Below are 22,540 nucleotides of genomic sequence, written 5' to 3' on the forward strand. Positions count from 1 at the left end.
GTGTATGTATAATGTATTATGGTGTAGTTATAGTGTAGTTGTAGTGCAGTTATGGTGCAGTGCATGTATAATGTAGTATGGTGTAGTTATAGTGTAGTTGTGGCGTAGGTATAGTATAGTAAAGTGTAGTTATAGTGTAGTGTTGTGTATGTATAGTGTAGTTATAGTGTAGTTATAGTGTAGTGTTGTGTATGTATAGTGTAGTTATAGTGTAGTGTTGTGTATGTATAGTGTAGTTATCGTGTAGTTATAGTGTAGTATAATACAGTGTATAGCAGTAATAACAGTGCTAACCCTTGTCCAGTTTGCAGAAGATGTGTAGTGTATGTATAGTGTAGTATGGTGTAGTTATAGTGTAGTTGTGGCATAGGTATAGTATAGTAAAGTGTAGTTATAGTGTAGTGTTGTGTATGTATAGTGTAGTATGGTGTAGTTATAGTGTAGTTATGGTGTAGTTATAGTGTAGTGTTGTGTAGTTATAGTGTAGTTATAGTGTAGTGTTGTGTATGTATAGTGTAGTTATCGTGTAGTTATAGTGTAGTATAATTCAGTGTATAGCAGTAATAACAGTGCTAACCCTTGTCCAGTTTGCAGAAGATGTGTTGTGGCAGCTCGGGGGCTGACTCCACGTTGGGGGGGTAGACATAGAGGGCCTGTGTCTCAGCCCCGCCTCCTTCCCTCTCCTCCATAGCCTCTCTGCACACGCCCAGTATGCTCCTTCTGAAGTCCTGAACCTCAGGGTCCTTCAGCTGCTCAAACTCACAGATGGGCATGCCTATCGCAAAACCTGATTACAACCACACACACACACACACGCACACGCACACGCACACACACACACACACACACACACCTTGATACACATTCATATACAATCCAGCTCAAACTCACAGATGGGCATGCCTATCACAAAAGCCTGAACAAAAACAGACACAAGCAAAAACTCACACTTAATGTGTGTGTGTGTGTGTCTGTCTGTGTGCGTGTGTGTGTGTGTCTGTCTGTGTGCGCGTGTGTGTGTGTGTGTGTGTGTGTGTGTGTGTGTGTGTGTGTGTGTCTGTGTCCGACCTATCTCTCTGTTGAGGATCTTTTCCTCTCGGTTGCCCAGCGGTTCGATGACCTTGAGGATGGGGTGGAAAAGTCGGAGGTCACACAGACGGCGTGTCTCGTCATAAAACTCCTCTCTCTCCGCCTCCTGGGTCACGCCCACAAAGATGTAACACGACTCCTCCTGGACCAATGAGAAGAGAGCACAAGTCAGTCAGAAGGACTACTGACCAATCACACACAGGCAAAAGTGAACGATAATACCTTTTGACCAACTAATCAACAGTAAGCAAAGATGAGGGACCTGAACAGGTAGTGTAGTATACAGTTGTAGTAGAGTATACAGGTGTAGTAGAGGGTACAGGTGTAGTAGAGTATACAGGTGTAGTAGAGGGTACAGGTGTAGTAGAGTATACAGGTGTAGTAGAGGGTACAGGTGTAGTAGAGTATACAGGTGTAGTAGAGGGTACAGGTGTATTAGAGGGTACAGGTGTAGAAGAGTATACAGGTGTAGTAGAGGGTACAGGTGTAGTAGAGGGTACAGGTGTAGTAGAGGGTAAAGGTGTAGTAGAGGGTACAGGTGTAGAAGAGTATACAGGTGTAGTAGAGGGTACAGGTGTAGTAGAGTATACAGGTGTAGTAGAGTATACAGGTGTAGTAGAGGGTACAGGTGTGTAGAGGGTACAGGTGTAGTAGAGTATACATGTGTAGAAGAAGGTACAGGTGTGTAGAGAGTACAGGTGTGTAGAGGGTACAGGTGTAGTAGAGGGTACAGGTGTGTAGAGGGTACAGGTGTAGTAGAGTATACAGGTGTAGTAGAGGGTACAGGTGTAGTAGAGGGTACAGGAGTAGAAGAGTGTACAGGTGTAGTAGAGGGTACAGGTGTAGTAGAGGGTACAGGTGTAGTAGAGGGTACAGGTGTAGAAGAGTATACAGGTGTAGTAGAGGGTATAGGTGTAGTAGAGGTTACAGGTGTAGTAGAGGGTACAGGTGTAGAAGAGTATACAGGTGTAGTAGAGGGTACAGGTGTAGTAGAGTGTACAGGTGTAGTAGAGTATACAGGTGTAGTAGAGTATTCAGGTCTAGTAGAGTATACAGGTGTAGTAGAGGGTACAGGTGTAGTAGAGGGTACAGGTGTAGAAGAGGGTACAGGTATAGAAGGGTATACAGGTGTAGTAGAGGGTACAGGTGTAGTAGAGTGTACAGGTGTAGTAGTGTATACAGGTGTAGTAGAGTATTCAGGTCTAGTAGAGTATACAGGTGTAGTAGAGTATACAGGTGTAGTAGAGGGTACAGGTGTATTAGAGGGTACAGGTATAGAAGGGGGTACAGGTGTAGTAGAGGGTACAGGTGTAGTAGAGGGTACAGGTGTAGTAGAGGGTACAGGTGTAGTAGAGGGTACAGGTGTGTAGAGGGTACAGGTGTGTAGAGGGTACAGGTGTAGTAGAGGGTACAGGTGTGTAGAGGGTAAAGGTGTAGTAGAGGGTACAGGTGTGTAGAGGGCACAGGTGTAGTAGAGGGTAAAGGTGTGTAGAGGGTACAGGTGTAGTAGAGGGTAAAGGTGTGTAGAGGGTACAGGTGTGTAGATGGTACAGGTGTGTAGAGGGTACAGGTGTGTAGAGGGTACAGGTGTAGTAGAGGCTACAGGTGTGTAGAGGGTACAGGTGTAGTAGAGGGTCAAGGTTTGTAGAGGGTACAGGTGTGTAGAGGGTACAGGTGTGTAGAGGGTACAGGTGTGTAGAGGTAAATAGAGGGCTTGCAGTTGACGTACAACTCCTCCTGGCGGTAATGTTGGAAGACCACCGCATTAATTCTTCTGACAACAGCCGAGTAGTATAATTATATACTATAATTGTAACCCTAACCCCTAACCCTAACCCCTAATGCTAACCCTAACCCCTAACCCTAAACCTAACCCCTAACCCTAACCCCTAACCCTAACCCCAACCCCTAACCCTAACCCCTAACCCCTAACCCTAACCCTAACCCTAACCCCTAACCCAAACCCTAACCCCTAACCCAAACCCCTAACCCTAACCCCTAACCCTAACCCCTAACCCAAACCCTAACCCTTAACCCAAACCCTAAGCCCTAACCCAAACCCCTAACCCAAACCCTAACCCTAACCCCTAACCCAAACCCTAAGCCAAACCCCTAACCCAAACCCTAACCCCTAAACCCTAACCCTAACCCCTAACCCTAACCCTAACCCCTAACCCCTAACCCCTAACCCAAACCCTAACCCTAACCCAAACCCTAACCCTAACCCCTAACCCTAACCCTAACCTCTAACCCCTAACCCTAACACCTAACCCTAACCCTAACTGCATGATAATGGTGCCTATAACTAGTTGATTTTTCATCACCGTCATTTTCTGTGGAGTATTTAGCTGCTCTAAGAAGGCCGGACAGACAACAGGAAAATCCAACTCCAGTCCTCCAGTACCCCCAACAGCCCAGCTCCAGTCCTCCAGTACCCCCAACAGCCCAACTCCAGTCCTCCAGTACCCCCAACAGCCCAGCTCCAGTCCTCCAGTACCCCCAACAGCCCAGCTCCAGTCCTCCAACAGCCCAACTCCAGTCCTCCAGTACCCCCAACAGCCCAGCTCCAGTCCTCCAGTACCCCCAACAGCCCAGCTCCAGTCCTCCAGTACCCCCAACAGCCCAACTCCAATCCTCCAGTCCCCCCAACCATCCAGCTCCAGTCCTCCAGTACCCCCAACAGCCCAGCAGGTGTAGTAGAGGGTCAAGGTTTGTAGAGGGCACAGGTGTGTAGAGGGTACAGGTGTGTAGAGGGTACAGGTGTGTAGAGGTAAATAGAGGGCTTGCAGTTGACGTACAACTCCTCCTGGCGGTAATGTTGGAAGACCACCGCATTAATTCTTCTGACAACAGCCGAGTAGTATAATTATATACTATAATTGTAACCCTAACCCCTAACCCTAACCCCTAACCCTAACCCCTAATGCTAACCCTAACCCCTAACCCTAAACCTAACCCCTAACCCTAACCCCTAACCCTAACCCCAACCCCTAACCCTAACCCCTAACCCCTAACCCTAACCCTAACCCCTAACCCAAACCCTAACCCCTAACCCAAACCCCTAACCCTAACCCCTAACCCCTAACCCAAACCCTAACCCTTAACCCAAACCCTAAGCCCTAACCCAAACCCCTAACCCAAACCCTAACCCTAACCCCTAACCCTAACCCAAACCCTAAGCCAAACCCCTAACCCAAACCCTAACCCCTAAACCCTAACCCTAACCCCTAACCCTAACCCTAACCCCTAACCCCTAACCCAAACCCTAACCCTAACCCCTAACCCAAACCCTAACCCTAACCCCTAACCCTAACCCTAACCTCTAACCCCTAACCCTAACACCTAACCCTAACCCTAACTGCATGATAATGGTGCCTATAACTAGTTGATTTTTCATCACCGTCATTTTCTGTGGAGTATTTAGCTGCTCTAAGAAGGCCGGACAGACAACAGGAAAATCCAACTCCAGTCCTCCAGTACCCCCAACAGCCCAGCTCCAGTCCTCCAGTACCCCCAACAGCCCAGCTCCAGTCCTCCAGTACCCCCAACAGCCCAGCTCCAGTCCTCCAGTACCCCCAACAGCCCAACTCCGGTCCTCCAGTACCCCCAACAGCCCAGCTCCAGTCCTCCAGTACCCCCAACAGCCCAGCTCCAGTCCTCCAACAGCCCAACTCCAGTCCTCCAGTACCCCCAACAGCCCAGCTCCAGTCCTCCAGTACCCCCAACAGCCGAACTCCAGTCCTCCAGTCCTCCCAACAGCCCAGCTCCAGTCCTCCAGTACCCCCAACAGCCCAGCTCCAGTCCTCCAGTACCCCCAACAGCCCAACTCCGGTCCTCCAGTACCCCCAACAGCCCAGCTCCAGTCCTCCAGTACCCCCAACAGCCCAGCTCCAGTCCCCCAACAGCCCAACTCCGGTCCTCCAGTACCCCCAACAGCCCAGCTCCAGTCCTCCAGTACCCCCAACAGCCCTGCTCCAGTCCTCCAACAGCCCAACTCCAGTCCTCCAGTACCCCCAACAGCCCAACTCCAGTCCTCCAGTACCCCCAACAGCCCAACTCCAGTCCTCCAGCACCCCCAACAGCCCAGCTCCAGTCCTCCAGTACCCCCAACAGCCCAGCTCCAGTCCTCCAACAGCCCAACTCCAGTCCTTCAGTACCCCCAACAGCCCAGCTCCAGTCCTCCAACAGCCCAACTCCAGTCCTCCAGTCCCCCCAACAGCCCAGCTCCAGTCCTCCAGTACCCCCAACAGCCCAGCTCCAGTCCTCCAGTACCCCCCAACAGCCCAACTCCAGTCCTCCAGTCCCCCCAACAGCCCAACTCCGGTCCTCTAGTACCCCCAACAGCCCAAATCCGGTCCTCCAGTACCCCCAACAGCCCAACTCCAGTCCTCCAGTACCCCCAACAGCCCAACTCCAGTCCTCCAGTACCCCCAACAGCCCAACTCCAGTCCTCCAGCACCCCCAACAGCCCAGCTCCAGTCCTCCAGTACCCCCAACAGCCCAGCTCCAGTCCTCCAACAGCCCAACTCCAGTCCTTCAGTACCCCCAACAGCCCAGCTCCAGTCCTCCAACAGCCCAACTCCAGTCCTCCAGTCCCCCCAACAGCCCAGCTCCAGTCCTCCAGTACCCCCAACAGCCCAGCTCCAGTCCTCCAGTACCCCCCAACAGCCCAACTCCAGTCCTCCAGTCCCCCCAACAGCCCAACTCCGGTCCTCTAGTACCCCCAACAGCCCAAATCCGGTCCTCCAGTACCCCCAACAGCCCAACTCCAGTCCTCCAGTACACCCAACAGCCCAACTCCAGTCCTCCAGTACCCCCAACAGCCCAGCTCCAGTCCTCCAACAGCCCAACTCCAGTCCTCCAGTACCCCCAACAGCCCAGCTCAAGTCCTCCAGTACCCCCAACAGCCCAACTCCAGTCCTCCAGTACCCCCAACAGCCCAGCTCCAGTCCTCCAGTACCCCCAACAGCCCAGCTCCAGCCCCCCAACAGCCCAACTCCGGTCCTCCAGTACCCCCAACAGCCCAGCTCCAGTCCTCCAGTACCCCCAACATCCCAGCTCCAGTCCTCAAGTACCCCCAACAGCCCAACTCCAGTCCTCCAGTACCCCCAACAGCCCAGCTCCAGTCCTCCAGTACCCCCAACAGCCCAGCTCCAGCCCCCCAACAGCCCAACTCCGGTCCTCCGGTACCCCCAACAGCCCAGCTCCAGTCCTCCAGTACCCCCAACATCCCAGCTCCAGTCCTCCAGTACCCCCAACAGCCCAACTCCGGTCCTCCAGTACCCCCAACAGCCCAGCTCCAGGCCTCCAGTACCCCCAACAGCCCAGCTCAAGTCCTCCAGTACCCCCAACAGCCCAACTCCAGTCCTCCAGTACCCCCAACAGCCCAGCTCCAGTCCTCCAGTACCCCCAACAGCCCAACTCCGGTCCTCCAGTACCCCCAACAGCCCAGCTCCAGTCCTCCAGTACCCCCAACATCCCAGCTCCAGTCCTCCAGTACCCCCAACAGCCCAGCTCCAGTCCTCCAGTACCCCCAACAGCCCAGCTCCAGTCCTCCAGTACCCCCAACAGCCCAGCTCCAGTCCCCCAACAGCCCAACTCCGGTCCTCCAGTACCCCCAACAGCCCAGCTCCAGTCCTCCAGTACCCCCAACAGCCCAGCTCCAGTCCCCCAACAGCCCAACTCCGGTCCTCCAGTACCCCCAACATCCCAGCTCCAGTCCTCCAGTACCCCCAACAGCCCAACTCCAGTCCTCCAGTACCCCCAACAGCCCAGCTCCAGTCCTCCAGTACCCCCAACAGCCCAGCTCCAGTCCCCCAACAGCCCAACTCCGGTCCTCCAGTACCCCCAACAGCACCGGCTCCAGTCCTCCAGTACCCCCAACAGCCCAACTCCAGTCCTCCAGTACCCCCAACAGCCCAGCTCCAGTCCTCCAGTACCCCCAACAGCCCAGCTCCAGTCCCCCAACAGCCCAACTCCGGTCCTCCAGTACCCCCAACAGCCCAGCTCCAGTCCTCCAGTACCCCTCAACAGCCCAGCTCCAGTCCTCCAACAGCCCAACTCCAGTCCTCCAGTACCCCCAACAGCCCAGCTCCAGTCCTCCAGTACCACCAACAGCCCAGCTCCAGTCCCCCAACAGCCCAACTCCGGTCCTGAGATACCCCCAACAGCCCAGCTCCAGTCCTCCAGTACCCCCAACAGCCCAACTCCAGTCCTCCAGTACCCCCAACAGCCCAGCTCCAGTCCTCCAGTACCCCCAACAGCCCAGCTCCAGTCCCCCAACAGCCCAACTCCGGTCCTCCAGTACCCCCAACAGCCCAGCTCCAGTCCTCCAGTACCCCCAACAGCCCAGCTCCAGTCCTCCAGTACCCCCAACAGCCCAGCTCCAGTCCTCCAACAGCCCAACTCCAGTCCTCCAGTACCCCCAACAGCCCAGCTCCAGTCCTCCAGTACCCCCAACAGCCCAACTCCAGTCCTCCAGTACCCCCAACAGCCCAGCTCCAGTCCTCCAGTACCCCCAACAGCCCAGCTCCAGTCCCCCAACAGCCCAACTCCGGTCCTCCAGTACCCCCAACAGCCAAACTACAGTCCTCCAGTACCCCAAAAAGCCCAACTCCGGTCCTCCAGTACCCCCAACAGCCCAACTCCGGTCCTCCAGTACCCCCAACAGCCCAACTCCGGTCCTCCAGTACCCCCAACAGCCCAGCTCCAGTCTTCCAGTACCCCCAACAGCCCAGCTCCAGTCCTCCAGTACCCCCAACAGCCCAGCTCCAGTCCTCCAACAGCCCAACTCCAGTCCTCCAGTACCCCCAACAGCCCAGCCCAGCTCCAGTCCTCCAGTACCCCCAACAGCCCAACTCCGGTCCTCCAGTACCCCCAACAGCCCAGCTCCAGTCTTCCAGTACCCCCAACAGCCCAGCTCCAGTCCTCCAGTACCCCCAACAGCCCAGCTCCAGTCCTCCAACAGCCCAACTCCAGTCCTCCAGTACCCCCAACAGCCCAGCCCAGCTCCAGTCCTCCAGTACCCCCAACAGCCCAGCTCCAGTCCTCCATTACCCCCAACAGCCCAGCTCCAGTCCTCCATTACCCCCAACAGCCCAACTCCAGTCCTCCAGTCCCCCCAACAGCCCAGCTCCAGTCCTCCAGTACCCCCAACAGCCAAACTCCAGTCCTCCAGTACCCCCAACAGCCAAACTCCAGTCCTCCAGTACCCCCAACAGCCAAACTCCAGGCCTCCAGTACCCCCAACAGCCCAGCTCCAGTCCTCCAGTACCCCCAACAGCCCAGCTCCAGTCCTCCAGTACGCCCAACAGCCCAGCTCCAGTCTTCCAGTACCCCCAACAGCCCAGCTCCAGTCCTCCAGTACCCCCAACAGCCCAGCTCCAGTCCTCCAACAGCCCAACTCCAGTCCTCCAGTACCCCCAACAGCCCAGCTCCAGTCCTCCATTACCCCCAACAGCCCAGCTCCAGGCCTCCAATCCCCCCAACAGCCCAGCTCCAGGCCTCCAGACCCCCAACAGCCCAGCTCCAGTCCTTCAGTACCCCCAACAGCCCAGCACCAGTCCTCCAGTACCCCCAACAGCCCAGCTCCAGTCCTCCATTACCCCCAACAGCCCAACTTCAGTCCTCCAGTCCCCCCAACAGCCCAACTCCAGTCCTCCAGTACCCCCAACAGCCCAACTCCAGTCCTCCAGTACCCCCAACAGCCCAACTCCAGTCCTCCAGTCCCCCCAACAGCCCAGCTCCAGTCCTCCAGTACCCCCAACAGCCAAACTCCAGTCCTCCAGTACCCCAAACAGCCAAACTCCAGTCCTCCAGTACCCCCAACAGCCAAACTCCAGGCCTCCAGTACCCCCAACAGCCCAGCTCCAGTCCTCCAGTACCCCCAACAGCCCAGCTCCAGTCCTCCAGTACCCCCAACAGCCCAGCTCCAGTCCCCCAACAGCCCAACTCCGGTCCTCCAGTACCCCCAACAGCCCAGCTCCAGTCCTCCAGTACCCCCAAAAGCCCAACTCCGGTCCTCCAGTACCCCCAACAGCCCAACTCCGGTCCTCCAGTACCCCCAACAGCCCAACTCCGGTCCTCCAGTACCCCCAACAGCCCAGCTCCAGTCTTCCAGTACCCCCAACAGCCCAGCTCCAGTCCTCCAGTACCCCCAACAGCCCAGCTCCAATCCCCCCAACAGCCCAGCTCCAGGCCTCCAGACCCCCAACAGCCCAACTCCAGTCCTCCAGTACCCCCAACAGCCCAACTCCAGTCCTCCAGTACCCCCAACAGCCCAACTCCGGTCCTCCAGTACCCCCAACAGCCCAACTCCGGTCCTCCAGTACCCCCAACAGCCCAGCTCCAGTCCTCCAGTACCCCCAACAGCCCAGCTCCAGTCCTCCAGTACCCCCAACAGCCCAGCTCCAGTCCTCCAGTACCCCCAACAGCCCAACTCCGGTCCTCCAGTACCCCCAACAGCCCAGCTCCAGTCCTCCAGTACCCCCAACAGCCCAGCTCCAGTCCTCCAACAGCCCAACTCCAGTCCTCCAGTACCCCCAACAGCCCAGCTCCAGTCCTCCAGTACCCCCAACAGCCGAACTCCAGTCCTCCAGTCCTCCCAACAGCCCAGCTCCAGTCCTCCAGTACCCCCAACAGCCCAGCTCCAGTCCTCCAGTACCCCCAACAGCCCAACTCCGGTCCTCCAGTACCCCCAACAGCCCAGCTCCAGTCCTCCAGTACCCCCAACAGCCCAGCTCCAGTCCTCCAACAGCCCAACTCCAGTCCTCCAGTACCCCCAACAGCCCAGCTCCAGTCCTCCAGTACCCCCAACAGCCCTGCTCCAGTCCTCCAACAGCCCAACTCCAGTCCTCCAGTACCCCCAACAGCCCAACTCCAGTCCTCCAGTACCCCCAACAGCCCAACTCCAGTCCTCCAGCACCCCCAACAGCCCAGCTCCAGTCCTCCAGTACCCCCAACAGCCCAGCTCCAGTCCTCCAACAGCCCAACTCCAGTCCTTCAGTACCCCCAACAGCCCAGCTCCAGTCCTCCAACAGCCCAACTCCAGTCCTCCAGTACCCCCAACAGCCCAACTCCAGTCCTCCAGTCCCCCCAACAGCCCAGCTCCAGTCCTCCAGTACCCCCAACAGCCCAGCTCCAGTCCTCCAGTACCCCCCAACAGCCCAACTCCAGTCCTCCAGTCCCCCCAACAGCCCAACTCCGGTCCTCTAGTACCCCCAACAGCCCAAATCCGGTCCTCCAGTACCCCCAACAGCCCAACTCCAGTCCTCCAGTACCCCCAACAGCCCAGCTCCAGTCCTCCAACAGCCCAACTCCAGTCCTCCAGTACCCCCAACAGCCCAGCTCCAGTCCTCCAACAGCCCAACTCCAGTCCTCCAGTACCCCCAACAGCCCAGCTCAAGTCCTCCAGTACCCCCAACAGCCCAACTCCAGTCCTCCAGTACCCCCAACAGCCCAGCTCCAGTCCTCCAGTACCCCCAACAGCCCAGCTCCAGCCCCCCAACAGCCCAACTCCGGTCCTCCAGTACCCCCAACAGCCCAGCTCCAGTCCTCCAGTACCCCCAACATCCCAGCTCCAGTCCTCCAGTACCCCCAACAGCCCAACTCCAGTCCTCCAGTACCCCCAACAGCCCAGCTCCAGTCCTCCAGTACCCCCAACAGCCCAGCTCCAGCCCCCCAACAGCCCAACTCCGGTCCTCCAGTACCCCCAACAGCCCAGCTCCAGTCCTCCAGTACCCCCAACATCCCAGCTCCAGTCCTCCAGTACCCCCAACAGCCCAACTCCGGTCCTCCAGTACCCCCAACAGTCCAGCTCCAGGCCTCCAGTACCCCCAACAGCCCAGCTCAAGTCCTCCAGTACCCCCAACAGCCCAACTCCAGTCCTCCAGTACCCCCAACAGCCCAGCTCCAGTCCTCCAGTACCCCCAACAGCCCAGCTCCAGCCCCCCAACAGCCCAACTCCGGTCCTCCAGTACACCCAACAGCCCAGCTCCAGTCCTCCAGTACCCCCAACATCCCAGCTCCAGTCCTCCAGTACCCCCAACAGCCCAGCTCCAGTCCTCCAGTACCCCCAACAGCCCAGCTCCAGTCCCCCAACAGCCCAACTCCGGTCCTCCAGTACCCCCAACAGCCCAGCTCCAGTCCTCCAGTACCCCCAACAGCCCAGCTCCAGTCCCCCAACAGCCCAACTCCGGTCCTCCAGTACCCCCAACATCCCAGCTCCAGTCCTCCAGTACCCCCAACAGCCCAACTCCAGTCCTCCAGTACCCCCAACAGCCCAGCTCCAGTCCTCCAGTACCCCCAACAGCCCAGCTCCAGTCCCCCAACAGCCCAACTCCGGTCCTCCAGTACCCCCAACAGCCCAGCTCCAGTCCTCTGGTACCCCCAACAGCCCAACTCCAGTCCTCCAGTACCCCCAACAGCCCAGCTCCAGTCCTCCAGTACCCCCAACAGCCCAGCTCCAGTCCCCCAACAGCCCAACTCCGGTCCTCCAGTACCCCCAACAGCCCAGCTCCAGTCCTCCAGTACCCCTCAACAGCCCAGCTCCAGTCCTCCAACAGCCCAACTCCAGTCCTCCAGTACCCCCAACAGCCCAGCTCAGTCCTCCAGTACCACCAACAGCCCAGCTCCAGTCCCCCAACAGCCCAACTCCGGTCCTGAGGTACCCCCAACAGCCCAGCTCCAGTCCTCCAGTACCCCCAACAGCCCAACTCCAGTCCTCCAGTACCCCCAACAGCCCAGCTCCAGTCCTCCAGTACCCCCAACAGCCCAGCTCCAGTCCCCCAACAGCCCAACTCCGGTCCTCCAGTACCCCCAACAGCCCAGCTCCAGTCCTCCAGTACCCCCAACAGCCCAGCTCCAGTCCTCCAGTACCCCCAACAGCCCAGCTCCAGTCCTCCAACAGCCCAACTCCAGTCCTCCAGTACCCCCAACAGCCCAGCTCCAGTCCTCCAGTACCCCCAACAGCCCAACTCCAGTCCTCCAGTACCCCCAACAGCCCAGCTCCAGTCCTCCAGTACCCCCAACAGCCCAGCTCCAGTCCCCCAACAGCCCAACTCCGGTCCTCCAGTACCCCCAACAGCCAAACTACAGTCCTCCAGTACCCCAAAAAGCCCAACTCCGGTCCTCCAGTACCCCCAACAGCCCAACTCCGGTCCTCCAGTACCCCCAACAGCCCAACTCCGGTCCTCCAGTACCCCCAACAGCCCAGCTCCAGTCTTCCAGTACCCCCAACAGCCCAGCTCCAGTCCTCCAGTACCCCCAACAGCCCAGCTCCAGTCCTCCAACAGCCCAACTCCAGTCCTCCAGTACCCCCAACAGCCCAGCCCAGCTCCAGTCCTCCAGTACCCCCAACAGCCCAGCTCCAGTCCTCCATTACCCCCAACAGCCCAGCTCCAGTCCTCCATTACCCCCAACAGCCCAACTCCAGTCCTCCAGTCCCCCCAACAGCCCAGCTCCAGTCCTCCAGTACCCCCAACAGCCAAACTCCAGTCCTCCAGTACCCCCAACAGCCAAACTCCAGTCCTCCAGTACCCCCAACAGCCAAACTCCAGGCCTCCAGTACCCCCAACAGCCCAGCTCCAGTCCTCCAGTACCCCCAACAGCCCAGCTCCAGTCCTCCAGTACGCCCAACAGCCCAGCTCCAGTCTTCCAGTACCCCCAACAGCCCAACTCCGGTCCTCCAGTACCCCCAACAGCCCAGCTCCAGTCCTCCAGTACCCCCAACATCCCAGCTCCAGTCCTCCAGTACCCCCAACAGCCCAACTCCGGTCCTCCAGTACCCCCAACAGCCCAGCTCCAGGCCTCCAGTACCCCCAACAGCCCAGCTCAAGTCCTCCAGTACCCCCAACAGCCCAACTCCAGTCCTCCAGTAACCCCAACAGCCCAGCTCCAGTCCTCCAGTACCCCCAACAGCCCAGCTCCAGCCCCCCAACAGCCCAACTCCGGTCCTCCAGTACCCCCAACAGCCCAGCTCCAGTCCTCCAGTACCCCCAACATCCCAGCTCCAGTCCTCCAGTACCCCCAACAGCCCAGCTCCAGTCCTCCAGTACCCCCAACAGCCCAGCTCCAGTCCCCCAACAGCCCAACTCCGGTCCTCCAGTACCCCCAACAGCCCAGCTCCAGTCCTCCAGTACCCCCAACAGCCCAGCTCCAGTCCCCCAACAGCCCAACTCCGGTCCTCCAGTACCCCCAACATCCCAGCTCCAGTCCTCCAGTACCCCCAACAGCCCAACTCCAGTCCTCCAGTACCCCCAACAGCCCAGCTCCAGTCCTCCAGTACCCCCAACAGCCCAGCTCCAGTCCCCCAACAGCCCAACTCCGGTCCTCCAGTACCCCCAACAGCCCAGCTCCAGTCCTCTGGTACCCCCAACAGCCCAACTCCAGTCCTCCAGTACCCCCAACAGCCCAGCTCCAGTCCTCCAGTACCCCCAACAGCCCAGCTCCAGTCCCCCAACAGCCCAACTCCGGTCCTCCAGTACCCCCAACAGCCCAGCTCCAGTCCTCCAGTACCCCTCAACAGCCCAGCTCCAGTCCTCCAACAGCCCAACTCCAGTCCTCCAGTACCCCCAACAGCCCAGCTCCAGTCCTCCAGTACCACCAACAGCCCAGCTCCAGTCCCCCAACAGCCCAACTCCGGTCCTGAGGTACCCCCAACAGCCCAGCTCCAGTCCTCCAGTACCCCCAACAGCCCAACTCCAGTCCTCCAGTACCCCCAACAGCCCAGCTCCAGTCCTCCAGTACCCCCAACAGCCCAGCTCCAGTCCCCCAACAGCCCAACTCCGGTCCTCCAGTACCCCCAACAGCCCAGCTCCAGTCCTCCAGTACCCCCAACAGCCCAGCTCCAGTCCTCCAGTACCCCCAACAGCCCAGCTCCAGTCCTCCAACAGCCCAACTCCAGTCCTCCAGTACCCCCAACAGCCCAGCTCCAGTCCTCCAGTACCCCCAACAGCCCAACTCCAGTCCTCCAGTACCCCCAACAGCCCAGCTCCAGTCCTCCAGTACCCCCAACAGCCCAGCTCCAGTCCCCCAACAGCCCAACTCCGGTCCTCCAGTACCCCCAACAGCCAAACTACAGTCCTCCAGTACCCCAAAAAGCCCAACTCCGGTCCTCCAGTACCCCCAACAGCCCAACTCCGGTCCTCCAGTACCCCCAACAGCCCAACTCCGGTCCTCCAGTACCCCCAACAGCCCAGCTCCAGTCTTCCAGTACCCCCAACAGCCCAGCTCCAGTCCTCCAGTACCCCCAACAGCCCAGCTCCAGTCCTCCAACAGCCCAACTCCAGTCCTCCAGTACCCCCAACAGCCCAACTCCGGTCCTCCAGTACCCCCAACAGCCCAGCTCCAGTCTTCCAGTACCCCCAACAGCCCAGCTCCAGTCCTCCAGTACCCCCAACAGCCCAGCTCCAGTCCTCCAACAGCCCAACTCCAGTCCTCCAGTACCCCCAACAGCCCAGCCCAGCTCCAGTCCTCCAGTACCCCCAACAGCCCAGCTCCAGTCCTCCATTACCCCCAACATCCCAGCTCCAGTCCTCCATTACCCCCAACAGCCCAACTCCAGTCCTCCAGTCCCCCCAACAGCCCAGCTCCAGTCCTCCAGTACCCCCAACAGCCAAACTCCAGTCCTCCAGTACCCCCAACAGCCAAACTCCAGTCCTCCAGTACCCCCAACAGCCAAACTCCAGGCCTCCAGTACCCCCAACAGCCCAACTCCAGTCCTCCAGTACCCCCAACAGCCCAGCTCCAGTCCTCCAGTACCCCCAACAGCCCAGCTCCAGTCCCCCAACAGCCCAACTCCGGTCCTCCAGTACCCCCAACAGCCAAACTACAGTCCTCCAGTACCCCAAAAAGCCCAACTCCGGTCCTCCAGTACCCCCAACAGCCCAACTCCGGTCCTCCAGTACCCCCAACAGCCCAACTCCGGTCCTCCAGTACCCCCAACAGCCCAGCTCCAGTCTTCCAGTACCCCCAACAGCCCAGCTCCAGTCCTCCAGTACCCCCAACAGCCCAGCTCCAGTCCTCCAACAGCCCAACTCCAGTCCTCCAGTACCCCCAACAGCCCAGCCCAGCTCCAGTCCTCCAGTACCCCCAACAGCCCAGCTCCAGTCCTCCATTACCCCCAACAGCCCAGCTCCAGTCCTCCATTACCCCCAACAGCCCAACTCCAGTCCTCCAGTCCCCCCAACAGCCCAGCTCCAGTCCTCCAGTACCCCCAACAGCCAAACTCCAGTCCTCCAGTACCCCCAACAGCCAAACTCCAGTCCTCCAGTACCCCCAACAGCCAAACTCCAGGCCTCCAGTACCCCCAACAGCCCAGCTCCAGTCCTCCAGTACCCCCAACAGCCCAGCTCCAGTCCTCCAGTACGCCCAACAGCCCAGCTCCAGTCTTCCAGTACCCCCAACAGCCCAACTCCGGTCCTCCAGTACCCCCAACAGCCCAGCTCCAGTCCTCCAGTACCCCCAACATCCCAGCTCCAGTCCTCCAGTACCCCCAACAGCCCAACTCCGGTCCTCCAGTACCCCCAACAGCCCAGCTCCAGGCCTCCAGTACCCCCAACAGCCCAGCTCAAGTCCTCCAGTACCCCCAACAGCCCAACTCCAGTCCTCCAGTACCCCCAACAGCCCAGCTCCAGTCCTCCAGTACCCCCAACAGCCCAGCTCCAGCCCCCCAACAGCCCAACTCCGGTCCTCCAGTACCCCCAACAGCCCAGCTCCAGTCCTCCAGTACCCCCAACATCCCAGCTCCAGTCCTCCAGTACCCCCAACAGCCCAGCTCCAGTCCTCCAGTACCCCCAACAGCCCAGCTCCAGTCCCCCAACAGCCCAACTCCGGTCCTCCAGTACCCCCAACAGCCCAGCTCCAGTCCTCCAGTACCCCCAACAGCCCAGCTCCAGTCCCCCAACAGCCCAACTCCGGTCCTCCAGTACCCCCAACATCCCAGCTCCAGTCCTCCAGTACCCCCAACAGCCCAACTCCAGTCCTCCAGTACCCCCAACAGCCCAGCTCCAGTCCTCCAGTACCCCCAACAGCCCAGCTCCAGTCCCCCAACAGCCCAACTCCGGTCCTCCAGTACCCCCAACAGCCCAGCTCCAGTCCTCTGGTACCCCCAACAGCCCAACTCCAGTCCTCCAGTACCCCCAACAGCCCAGCTCCAGTCCTCCAGTACCCCCAACAGCCCAGCTCCAGTCCCCCAACAGCCCAACTCCGGTCCTCCAGTACCCCCAACAGCCCAGCTCCAGTCCTCCAGTACCCCTCAACAGCCCAGCTCCAGTCCTCCAACAGCCCAACTCCAGTCCTCCAGTACCCCCAACAGCCCAGCTCCAGTCCTCCAGTACCACCAACAGCCCAGCTCCAGTCCCCCAACAGCCCAACTCCGGTCCTGAGGTACCCCCAACAGCCCAGCTCCAGTCCTCCAGTACCCCCAACAGCCCAACTCCAGTCCTCCAGTACCCCCAACAGCCCAGCTCCAGTCCTCCAGTACCCCCAACAGCCCAGCTCCAGTCCCCCAACAGCCCAACTCCGGTCCTCCAGTACCCCCAACAGCCCAGCTCCAGTCCTCCAGTACCCCCAACAGCCCAGCTCCAGTCCTCCAGTACCCCCAACAGCCCAGCTCCAGTCCTCCAACAGCCCAACTCCAGTCCTCCAGTACCCCCAACAGCCCAGCTCCAGTCCTCCAGTACCCCCAACAGCCCAACTCCAGTCCTCCAGTACCCCCAACAGCCCAGCTCCAGTCCTCCAGTACCCCCAACAGCCCAGCTCCAGTCCCCCAACAGCCCAGCTCCAGTCCTCCAACAGCCCAACTCCAGTCCTCCAGTACCCCCAACAGCCCAGCTCCAGTCCTCCAGTACCCCCAACAGCCGAACTCCAGTCCTCCAGTCCTCCCAACAGCCCAGCTCCAGTCCTCCAGTACCCCCAACAGCCCAGCTCCAGTCCTCCAGTACCCCCAACAGCCCAACTCCGGTCCTCCAGTACCCCCAACAGCCCAGCTCCAGTCCTCCAGTACCCCCAACAGCCCAGCTCCAGTCCTCCAACAGCCCAACTCCAGTCCTCCAGTACCCCCAACAGCCCAGCTCCAGTCCTCCAGTACCCCCAACAGCCCTGCTCCAGTCCTCCAACAGCCCAACTCCAGTCCTCCAGTACCCCCAACAGCCCAACTCCAGTCCTCCAGTACCCCCAACAGCCCAACTCCAGTCCTCCAGCACCCCCAACAGCCCAGCTCCAGTCCTCCAGTACCCCCAACAGCCCAGCTCCAGTCCTCCAACAGCCCAACTCCAGTCCTTCAGTACCCCCAACAGCCCAGCTCCAGTCCTCCAACAGCCCAAATCCAGTCCTCCAGTACCCCCAACAGCCCAACTCCAGTCCTCCAGTCCCCCCAACAGCCCAGCTCCAGTCCTCCAGTACCCCCAACAGCCCAGCTCCAGTCCTCCAGTACCCCCCAACAGCCCAACTCCAGTCCTCCAGTCCCCCCAACAGCCCAACTCCGGTCCTCTAGTACCCCCAACAGCCCAAATCCGGTCCTCCAGTACCCCCAACAGCCCAACTCCAGTCCTCCAGTACCCCCAACAGCCCAACTCCAGTCCTCCAGTACCCCCAACAGCCCAGCTCCAGTCCTCCAACAGCCCAACTCCAGTCCTCCAGTACCCTCAACAGCCCAGCTCAAGTCCTCCAGTACCCCCAACAGCCCAGCTCCAGTCCTCCAGTACCCCCAACAGCCCAGCTCCAGCCCCCCAACAGCCCAACTCCGGTCCTCCAGTACCCCCAACAGCCCAGCTCCAGTCCTCCAGTACCCCCAACATCCCAGCTCCAGTCCTCCAGTACCCCCAACAGCCCAACTCCAGTCCTCCAGTACCCCCAACAGCCCAGCTCCAGTCCTCCAGTACCCCCAACAGCCCAGCTCCAGCCCCCCAACAGCCCAACTCCGGTCCTCCAGTACCCCCAACATCCCAGCTCCAGTCCTCCAGTACCCCCAACAGCCCAACTCCGGTCCTCCAGTACCCCCAACAGCCCAGCTCCAGGCCTCCAGTACCCCCAACATCCCAGCTCCAGTCCTCCAGTACCCCCAACAGCCCAACTCCGGTCCTCCAGTACCCCCAACAGCCCAGCTCCAGGCCTCCAGTACCCCCAACATCCCAGCTCCAGTCCTCCAGTACCCCCAACAGCCCAACTCCGGTCCTCCAGTACCCCCAACAGCCCAGCTCCAGGCCTCCAGTACCCCCAACAGCCCAGCTCAAGTCCTCCAGTACCCCCAACAGCCCAACTCCAGTCCTCCAGTACCCCCAACAGCCCAGCTCCAGTCCTCCAGTACCCCCAACAGCCCAGCTCCAGCCCCCCAACAGCCCAACTCCGGTCCTCCAGTACCCCCAACAGCCCAGCTCCAGTCCTCCAGTACCCCCAACATCCCAGCTCCAGTCCTCCAGTACCCCCAACAGCCCAGCTCCAGTCCTCCAGTACCCCCAACAGCCCAGCTCCAGTCCTCCAGTACCCCCAACAGCCCAGCTCCAGTCCCCCAACAGCCCAACTCCGGTCCTCCAGTACCCCCAACAGCCCAGCTCCAGTCCTCCAGTACCCCCAACAGCCCAGCTCCAGTCCCCCAACAGCCCAACTCCGGTCCTCCAGTACCCCCAACATCCCAGCTCCAGTCCTCCAGTACCCCCAACAGCCCAACTCCAGTCCTCCAGTACCCCCAACAGCCCAGCTCCAGTCCTCCAGTACCCCCAACAGCCCAGCTCCAGTCCCCCAACAGCCCAACTCCGGTCCTCCAGTACCCCCAACAGCCCAGCTCCAGTCCTCCAGTACCCCCAACAGCCCAACTCCAGTCCTCCAGTACCCCCAACAGCCCAGCTCCAGTCCTCCAGTACCCCCAACAGCCCAGCTCCAGTCCCCCAACAGCCCAACTCCGGTCCTCCAGTACCCCCAACAGCCCAGCTCCAGTCCTCCAGTACCCCTCAACAGCCCAGCTCCAGTCCTCCAACAGCCCAACTCCAGTCCTCCAGTACCCCCAACAGCCCAGCTCCAGTCCTCCAGTACCACCAACAGCCCAGCTCCAGTCCCCCAACAGCCCAACTCCGGTCCTGAGGTACCCCCAACAGCCCAGCTCCAGTCCTCCAGTACCCCCAACAGCCCAACTCCAGTCCTCCAGTACCCCCAACAGCCCAGCTCCAGTCCTCCAGTACCCCCAACAGCCCAGCTCCAGTCCCCCAACAGCCCAACTCCGGTCCTCCAGTACCCCCAACAGCCCAGCTCCAGTCCTCCAGTACCCCCAACAGCCCAGCTCCAGTCCTCCAGTACCCCCAACAGCCCAGCTCCAGTCCTCCAACAGCCCAACTCCAGTCCTCCAGTACCCCCAACAGCCCAGCTCCAGTCCTCCAGTACCCCCAACAGCCCAACTCCAGTCCTCCAGTACCCCCAACAGCCCAGCTCCAGTCCTCCAGTACCCCCAACAGCCCAGCTCCAGTCCCCCAACAGCCCAACTGCGGTCCTCCAGTACCCCCAACAGCCAAACTACAGTCCTCCAGTACCCCAAAAAGCCCAACTCCGGTCCTCCAGTACCCCCAACAGCCCAACTCCGGTCCTCCAGTACCCCCAACAGCCCAACTCCGGTCCTCCAGTACCCCCAACAGCCCAGCTCCAGTCTTCCAGTACCCCCAACAGCCCAGCTCCAGTCCTCCAGTACCCCCAACAGCCCAGCTCCAGTCCTCCAACAGCCCAACTCCAGTCCTCCAGTACCCCCAACAGCCCAGCCCAGCTCCAGTCCTCCAGTACCCCCAACAGCCCAGCTCCAGTCCTCCATTACCCCCAACAGCCCAGCTCCAGTCCTCCATTACCCCCAACAGCCCAACTCCAGTCCTCCAGTCCCCCCAACAGCCCAGCTCCAGTCCTCCAGTACCCCCAACAGCCCAGCTCCAGTCCTCCAGTACCCCCAACAGCCCAACTCCAGTCCTCCAGTACCCCCAACAGCCCAGCTCCAGTCCTCCAGTACCCCCAACAGCCCAGCTCCAGTCCCCCAACAGCCCAACTCCGGTCCTCCAGTACCCCCAACAGCCAAACTACAGTCCTCCAGTACCCCAAAAAGCCCAACTCCGGTCCTCCAGTACCCCCAACAGCCCAACTCCGGTCCTCCAGTACCCCCAACAGCCCAACTCCGGTCCTCCAGTACCCCCAACAGCCCAGCTCCAGTCTTCCAGTACCCCCAACAGCCCAGCTCCAGTCCTCCAGTACCCCCAACAGCCCAGCTCCAGTCCTCCAACAGCCCAACTCCAGTCCTCCAGTACCCCCAACAGCCCAGCCCAGCTCCAGTCCTCCAGTACCCCCAACAGCCCAGCTCCAGTCCTCCATTACCCCCAACAGCCCAGCTCCAGTCCTCCATTACCCCCAACAGCCCAACTCCAGTCCTCCAGTCCCCCCAACAGCCCAGCTCCAGTCCTCCAGTACCCCCAACAGCCAAACTCCAGTCCTCCAGTACCCCCAACAGCCAAACTCCAGTCCTCCAGTACCCCCAACAGCCAAACTCCAGGCCTCCAGTACCCCCAACAGCCCAGCTCCAGTCCTCCAGTACCCCCAACAGCCCAGCTCCAGTCCTCCAGTACGCCCAACAGCCCAGCTCCAGTCTTCCAGTACCCCCAACAGCCCAGCTCCAGTCCTCCAGTACCCCCAACAGCCCAGCTCCAGTCCTCCAACAGCCCAACTCCAGTCCTCCAGTACCCCCAACAGCCCAGCTCCAGTCCTCCATTACCCCCAACAGCCCAGCTCCAGGCCTCCAATCCCCCCAACAGCCCAGCTCCAGGCCTCCAGACCCCCAACAGCCCAGCTCCAGTCCTTCAGTACCCCCAACAGCCCAGCTCCAGTCCTCCAGTACCCCCAACAGCCCAGCTCCAGTCCTCCATTACCCCCAACAGCCCAACTTCAGTCCTCCAGTCCCCCCAACAGCCCAACTCCAGTCCTCCAGTACCCCCAACAGCCCAACTCCAGTCCTCCAGTACCCCCAACAGCCCAACTCCAGTCCTCCAGTCCCCCCAACAGCCCAGCTCCAGTCCCCCAACAGCCCAACTCCGGTCCTCCAGTACCCCCAACAGCCCAGCTCCAGTCCTCCAGTACCCCCAAAAGCCCAACTCCGGTCCTCCAGTACCCCCAACAGCCCAACTCCGGTCCTCCAGTACCCCCAACAGCCCAACTCCGGTCCTCCAGTACCCCCAACAGCCCAGCTCCAGTCTTCCAGTACCCCCAACAGCCCAGCTCCAGTCCTCCAGTACCCCCAACAGCCCAGCTCCAATCCCCCCAACAGCCCAGCTCCAGGCCTCCAGACCCCCAACAGCCCAACTCCAGTCCTCCAGTACCCCCAACAGCCCAACTCCAGTCCTCCAGTACCCCCAACAGCCCAACTCCGGTCCTCCAGTACCCCCAACAGTCCAACTCCGGTCCTCCAGTACCCCCAACAGCCCAGCTCCAGTCCTCCAGTACCCCCAACAGCCCAGCTCCAGTCCTCCAGTACCCCCAACAGCCCAGCTCCAGTCCTCCAGTACCCCCAACAGCCCAACTCCGGTCCTCCAGTACCCCCAACAGCCCAGCTCCAGTCCTCCAGTACCCCCAACAGCCCAGCTCCAGTCCTCCAACAGCCCAACTCCAGTCCTCCAGTACCCCCAACAGCCCAGCTCCAGTCCTCCAGTACCCCCAACAGCCGAACTCCAGTCCTCCAGTCCTCCCAACAGCCCAGCTCCAGTCCTCCAGTACCCCCAACAGCCCAGCTCCAGTCCTCCAGTACCCCCAACAGCCCAACTCCGGTCCTCCAGTACCCCCAACAGCCCAGCTCCAGTCCTCCAGTACCCCCAACAGCCCAGCTCCAGTCCTCCAACAGCCCAACTCCAGTCCTCCAGTACCCCCAACAGCCCAGCTCCAGTCCTCCAGTACCCCCAACAGCCCAGCTCCAGTCCTCCAGTACCCCCAACAGCCCAGCTCCAGTCCTCCAACAGCCCAACTCCAGTCCTCCAGTACCCCCAACAGCCCAGCTCCAGTCCTCCAGTACCCCCAACAGCCCAACTCCAGTCCTCCAGTACCCCCAACAGCCCAGCTCCAGTCCTCCAGTACCCCCAACAGCCCAGCTCCAGTCCCCCAACAGCCCAACTGCGGTCCTCCAGTACCCCCAACAGCCAAACTACAGTCCTCCAGTACCCCAAAAAGCCCAACTCCGGTCCTCCAGTACCCCCAACAGCCCAACTCCGGTCCTCCAGTACCCCCAACAGCCCAACTCCGGTCCTCCAGTACCCCCAACAGCCCAGCTCCAGTCTTCCAGTACCCCCAACAGCCCAGCTCCAGTCCTCCAGTACCCCCAACAGCCCAGCTCCAGTCCTCCAACAGCCCAACTCCAGTCCTCCAGTACCCCCAACAGCCCAGCCCAGCTCCAGTCCTCCAGTACCCCCAACAGCCCAGCTCCAGTCCTCCATTACCCCCAACAGCC

At 60.2% G+C, this 22,540-nt stretch overlaps 1 protein-coding gene across 2 annotated transcripts in view; it reads right to left on the reverse strand.

Annotated features, from left to right (window-relative positions):
* The window catches only part of LOC118942980 (phosphatidylinositol 4,5-bisphosphate 3-kinase catalytic subunit alpha isoform), a 150,089-nt gene that overhangs the window by 78,501 nt on the left and 49,048 nt on the right, over positions 1–22,540 (reverse strand). For both annotated transcript variants that reach the window (XM_036958414.2, XM_090214958.1), the window contains 2 exons: positions 1,069–1,231; positions 578–787 (listed from right to left, as the gene is read on the reverse strand). In XM_036958414.2, coding sequence (XP_036814309.1) covers positions 578–787; positions 1,069–1,231 — 373 coding nt within the window. The remainder of the gene's footprint in view (positions 1–577; positions 788–1,068; positions 1,232–22,540) is intronic.

Source organism: Oncorhynchus mykiss, chromosome 21 (genome assembly GCF_057628025.1).
Source record: "Oncorhynchus mykiss isolate SJ-2025 chromosome 21, ASM5762802v1, whole genome shotgun sequence".
In the NCBI taxonomy this organism is placed as follows: domain Eukaryota; kingdom Metazoa; phylum Chordata; class Actinopteri; order Salmoniformes; family Salmonidae; genus Oncorhynchus; species Oncorhynchus mykiss.